At 44.5% G+C, this 6,099-nt stretch overlaps 1 protein-coding gene across 1 annotated transcript; it reads right to left on the reverse strand.

Moving 5' to 3' along the window:
* Positions 1-1,259: 1,259 nt before the first annotated feature.
* Positions 1,260-3,767, reverse strand: LOC137902602 (UDP-glucuronosyltransferase-like). Its single transcript, XM_068746692.1, has 5 exons — positions 2,907-3,767; positions 2,487-2,618; positions 1,900-1,987; positions 1,604-1,823; positions 1,260-1,542 (listed from the first exon to the last, which is right to left on the reverse strand). The coding sequence occupies exons 1-5, from the start codon at positions 3,765-3,767 to the stop codon at positions 1,260-1,262; spliced, it is 1,584 nt and encodes a 527-aa protein (XP_068602793.1).
* Positions 3,768-6,099: the final 2,332 nt, after the last annotated feature.

A 6,099-nucleotide genomic window follows, 5' to 3' on the forward strand; every position in this document is an offset into this window, starting at 1 on the left:
CACGTCCGCTCCACATAACACACAGCATAGTACAACTTTGGTAACGCCTCGGGTCTCCTCACCTATACGGTGGCGTAGTCGTAGGGTTACCGACTTACGGCCGAAGGAACTGGGTTCGCATCCAACTGTAGGAGTGGGGGTAGCAGGGGTAGCAGGGGCCTTTACCTGGGCGGGGTGAACTGGGCCACTGGTCCGCGCCACTCCGCCCGGGCCTGCCCTAGGCCTACCCTGCTGCCCCTGCTCCATCCCGTTCCCGTAGTGGGATTCGAAACCAGGGCCATTTTGCCCCCTCTCCACAATGCTACCAACTTTTTCCCTGGTCTGAAATAACAACTCATTACAAAGTTCTGACAGAACTTCGTAATGAGTTGATATTTCAGGCCAGGGAAAAAGGTCCATGGAACATTAACATTCTGGTCGTCTGTAATCATCATTAGAATTGTCCCAAATAAAAGTAAGAATACTCTTCTTCAGAATATTAATTTATTCTCCATTATTATTTGTAGGAAACAAAATGTCGAATTAATGACCGTAGTTTGGGGACCCCTGCTCATTAGAATAACAAGAGAAAAGACATTTATATGTCAAACAGTGACAGCTTTATTGCCTCATAACAGTAAAAGTACAAATCCAGCGTCCTTTCGTTGAATGAAAGAGCGAGAGTTCAGTTCTTCAATTTCTCCTCCGAGGAAAGGAGAGTGAGTTCCATGTAATTTGTGCGTCTTATCTGAATCTGTGTGATTCAAGTGAATCCGGTGGTCTGAAGGTCTCTGAGGACAGAACCCACAGCGGGCCACACCGTGCGTCCGGTCCGTCGACGGTCCAGATCTCTGGTACCGGCTCGCCACTGAACCCTGGAGGGTTCAGAATCAATCAATTGTGAATTGAACATAACATCGACATATTTCAAATAATTATTCAAGTGCAATTAAATCAGGCAGTATCATATAATCACTGTATTAGCATTCGTATTGAATTTGGCACCGAACTTGGCTGTTAGCGCCTTTTTTTCCCCCAATCGTTCTTTACAATTTAGAAGATATGACATACCATGTCACTGCTAAATACCTAGTATCATATCTCCGATTGGTTTATTTTAGAAAGATAATCATCAGAACTCGGTGTTATTTGCCCAGAAACAACTTATAGCGGTTGGCCTGAGAAGAGTTAAAAGAATCTCACAGCTGTCAGAGAAAAGCTGTTTTTTATTAATCTCATCCGAGTCTGTCTCACCGCTGAAGGAAGAATATCCCTGACACTTACTCTCCCTTTTTCTTTGTGGTGCCCTCTCTGAAACATTTTGGTTTACAGTACAAACAACATTTGAATATCAGCCACGCGACAGTGAAGAGAATGACGACCAGCAAGCCGATGACATCCAGGGAATGGTACTGAATCCAGTTCAACTCGTGTGCAGCGACTCTCAGGTGCGCCGCTCCTTTGTGCCTCATGACAAACTCCACCCAGAAAACAGCCAGGTCCAAAGGCTCCACGGGACGGTCCAGGTGCGTCCGAGACAGCTCCACCATCTTCTCTTTGTAACTGGGGAGCAGAAATCGTGAATTATTTGTGCCAAGTATAGGCGTATGATTTTTCGTCTCACCTTTTGTTGTGGATGATTTTATTTAGTGACGCCAGAAGTTTTTCAGCCGTCACATCGTGAATATCAAGTTTCTCTGCGACGCCACGGACCACCATGCGCCGAACGTTGTCCCCCTGGTCCCCAAACAGAGGGAGCATCAACATGGGTACCGCGTTACAGATGCCCTCATAGACGCCGTGGTTCCCTCCATGAGTGATGAAGACTTTGGCTTTGGGATGAGCTGGGAAACGCGAAAGCCGTGATTACAGTTACTGTTGCACGGTGCAGTTAGTGAGACGATAAGCAGCGCCTCGTACCCAGGAGGTCGTTCTGAGGTAACCATGTCATAAGTCTGATGTTCTTGGGTGGACGCTCTGGTGGGACTCCAGTGTATCTCCACACAACCTGAAACACAAACCTCTCAGTGTTTGACATTCATTCATTGATTTTCTTAACCGCTTTATCTGTAATCGGGTCACGGGGTCGTGCTGCAGCCCATCCCAGCAGTCTGCGGGTGAGAGGCGGGGCACACCCTGGACACGCCGCCAGCTCATCGCAGGGCCACACACAGGCAGACAATCATTCACACCTACGGACAATTTGGTGTAACCGATCCACCTAATTTGCATGTTTTTGGGAGGAAACCGGAGACGGCCACCGTTCCGCATGTTTGACATACAATGGATTACAAATTAAATGAGGGTTGCTCCCAGCAACCGTTAAAATAGTCCTCTTGTTGATAGACACAGGAACTGTAAATGATTGCCAAGCTTGTGGAAACTCTTGCATTCTACATTTTATATGTAGATAAATAATTGTAGTCAATCAAAAATAATCAAGTTATTTGCAAAACCTGGTGCATCTTAGACTCGACAATGTTTTAATCTGATAACGTTATTATTACCCTTTGAGGTATTTGCTGAAAGGCATCAAAGAATTGTTGAGCTATCATCTCAGGGAATTTGGGCACCATCGAGCCCAGGGTGAAGACAACGAAGCCGTCCTCTCCCGAGTCGTCCACAAACTTCTCCAGGTCCTGGAGGTTTGGAAAAGAAGCAGAAATGGATTGACAATTGCTTTATTTCAACTTGTATTGCTGCAATTCCCATGCAAATAATGTAATTCAGCATACAGGACCATTGTGTCCAGCTAAAACATAGATAAGTAAAAAAAAAAAAAAAAAAAAATGCTTAAAGATAGTTAATTATTTTCACTTTGTTTCTCTGAAAATAAGTACTAGAAATGTATGTGGGATTTTTTTTCCTTCTCCATCTTTTCAGCACATCCATACATTTACTAACGCAGACATTCTGTAAATACTCACCGCCGGAAGAGGAGCTTTCTTTGCACAGTTGATTCCCCCGATGAAAGCCGTGTTTGGCATGACTGGTCTGGGCCACTCAAAGGCAAAGTCATATCTAAGCAGCCAGAAAGCACCACGGCTGAGAAGCTCCTGGTACGTTGTGATGTCTCCTAAATACCTCCTGACCAAATCATCAAAATGGAAATAGAGCGCTCTGCACATGTAGGTCTCCGCAATAGCCACAACCATGTTTTTGACTCTCTGTGGGAAGTTCATGATGTTTGTATTGCCAGAGTGATGAACAGGGACGTAGGAAGGAGGAGTTGGGCACTGATTTGCTTTTAAATCCAAGCGACAATACAAGCCACGTAAGAAATTAACAACTGGGATAGAAAACATATGAGCCAGAACCGGGCCACAGGGAAGGAAGGGGTCTGTAAGCACAACGTCAAAGCCCTCTCCCCTCAGTCGACTCATCACGGGCTGGTTGTTCAGCAAACTCTCGCAACCTTTCACCTGCAGAGTGGTATAGTTAACCAAACGCTCCACGGTGATAAACATGTCTGTGAGTTCTGGCGGTTTGAGGAACACTCCATCCATCAATACTTTCATATTTTTATCCAGTTCAGCTTTAGGGAACGGCACTTGGTAGATCTCAGTCCTGTAGCCTTCGGAGCCTTTCATCAACATGCTGGTTTCAGGCACCAGCACCAAAACGTCATGTCCTCTGTGGCTGAGCTCTTCAACCAGGATCTTCATGCTGAGCCAGTGGCTCCCGTCCACAGGCAGAACCAGCACCTTTGCACCCTGAACGGGCCCCAGGCTGAGACAGCACAGCCAGGCCACCAGCCCCAGCGTAGGAAAGCACACCCTCCCCTTCATGCCTCCTCTCTGTGCTGCAAGTAGGGCTGCTGTAAAAGCCGGTGGTTCACTCCCGTTACGCTGCGCCTTTAGTTCCTGCATGTGCGTTCAAATTGCGAGGACGTTAAGGTGCACGTTTGTGGGCGTGGTTTCATGACACCGACCAGAAGGGAGAGACAATGGAGCAGTCCAATGGGACACTGGGAGAGCAGAGGTTGCCTCCAGTTATTCATCGTCTCACCAGACTTGAGTGATTTTCCTTTCTGTTATATCTTGCTTGACATATTGGTCAATATTTTGTTTTTTTTTAATAAAAGGGATGCAATTCATATACTTTTCGCCTGCGTGCCTATGAATAAAGCATCAGAAGGACTGCGTAGTCTTAAACAGAAAATACTTTCTCTCGCAAATAACAGAAAACAGTTTTCATCACTTGTGCAGTGTCATTGTTTATGTTGCTTAGCAAACCTCATCTTTTTTGTTGAATTCCCTGCAGTATGTGATCAGTATCGAATGTTCCTGCCATGATTTGCTTTTCACCTGAACATTTAAGGAATGCAAGTCCAGATTAATTTATTCATTGCAACTGTGGGTGAAATATTTGTGCAAGTCATGAGATCTGTGTGACAGTTTGACGAGTCGTCGAGGTAATTATTACAACCGCCTGGTTCAGAGTGTTGAGAGGTCGACTCACCTGAAATGAACTTATAAAAGATGGTTAACAGTAAACCTGCCAAGGAAATGAGTTGGTGGTCAATATTTGTTAATTTTTTTTGAAGGGATGCATTTCATATAATTCTTTTTATAGATTATAGCGGCACAAGTTTTTCATTGCTGGCAACTGCTCTATATGACGTTGTGCATCCCTAAGTAGGATGTCACTGAAAATAAATGACAAACCAAGGACTCCTACTGAAGCAGAGTTTTACTGAGTCATCATCAGATAGTCCAAGTTCATACAAAATAAGATTTGAGCATCAGGTCAGTGTTTTTAAAGAAAATCTGATCAGAAATACGTTTCTCATCTCTGTAATTAGAAAACAAATCATTTCTGAAAACTTAGACTGTGGTAACAATACTGTGTTCAAAAATACTGTGTATATAAATCTACTTCATATCTCCACCAGCTGATGCCACGACACTGACAATAATGTACCTTTGAACTGAACCCTAAGACACAACATGTCATCTTTGAACAATTACACTGAGCAGCATCTTAAATAATCATCGCTGCTAAGAAGTCAGTGTAAAACAGTGAGATTCCCTTGTTCAAGACACACGGAATGAAAACCGGCATCACGACAGAAGCTTGGGTGGAAAGAGGGTCCCAGTGATGATGTGTGGGGGGGGGGTACGGAGATGAAACAGTGATTACTTCATTATCACCTCAGAAGAGGAGGATTTGTTGAGTTTCAAAACGCACAAAAATGTGAATTTAACAGGTTGTAGAAACTCTCCAGCATTCTTAATGGGAACTGTTCGAATACAAGTCATTTCCTTAAGGGGGGGGGGGGGGGGGGGGCTACAATTCAGCTACAAGGAATTCAGATCATCCAGTAAGGTAATCCTAGAACACAGGGAATCACATCCAGGAATCACTGAAAACATTAACAACAATTCTAGATTTTAGCCGTCATATTTTCACAAATTCAGTTTAAATTCATGTCATTATATATAAAAAGATCCTCAGGAGGCAGTGTGTTCAAGCGAGAGCATTTTAGAGACACAAATAAAACTCATGATGTCATCATCTTTGACTCACAGCCATCGGCAGCGTGAGGGAAACACTGAATACTCTTAGTGCCGTTTATCCCCTTAGGATGCTGCCACCAAAAAAAAATCTAATTTAAAAGTCCTGCAAATGTAAAATTAAAAGTCAAAAAAGACAAAATGTAAGAGCAGGATATTAAAAACCGTCTCCACTGCCATCTATTGCAAAAAATAAATCCTCCAAGGTCCAGTGTCAACGATATTCCAGTGAAGTTTTCATCCAGTTGCTGCCGACATTATTAGCACGAAGTCTTCATCAAGGGAAGGTAATAATGTTGTAGCGTGGAACAAGGACAGAACAGCACCTCAATCCAGGTCTCTGTTCAGTCGCTGCTCCAGTGAGCTTCAGCGCTACCTGCTGCGTCACCCCGGAGGACACAGGAGAGCTCAGCGCTGCAGGGGTCCAGTGAGAAAACAGCACGAGTCCATGAAACCATCCCAACCCGTCAGCGGTGATGAGTTTACTGTACGAAGCCGACCTCAGCGTCACATGACTTCACCTGTGTAGCACACAGACCTAACGGTCTCCACGGAGACGGATGCTCCTGAGGTTTGGTTGACTGGATTACATTAAAGCCGCAGA

The sequence above is a fragment of the Brachionichthys hirsutus genome, chromosome 12, assembly GCF_040956055.1.
Source record: "Brachionichthys hirsutus isolate HB-005 chromosome 12, CSIRO-AGI_Bhir_v1, whole genome shotgun sequence".
NCBI classification, from domain to species: Eukaryota; Metazoa; Chordata; class Actinopteri; order Lophiiformes; family Brachionichthyidae; genus Brachionichthys; species Brachionichthys hirsutus.

Coding starts and splice junctions, on each gene's coding strand:
- LOC137902602 (XM_068746692.1), bottom strand. CDS start 3,767: ATGAAGGGGAGGGTGTGCTTTCCTACGCTGGGGCTGGTGGCCTGGCTG. Junction 1,988..2,486: donor TTCAGCAAATACCTCAAAGG/GTAATAATAACG, acceptor TTTGTGTTTCAG/GTTGTGTGGAGATACACTGG. Junction 1,824..1,899: donor ACCTCAGAACGACCTCCTGG/GTACGAGGCGCT, acceptor CGCGTTTCCCAG/CTCATCCCAAAGCCAAAGTC.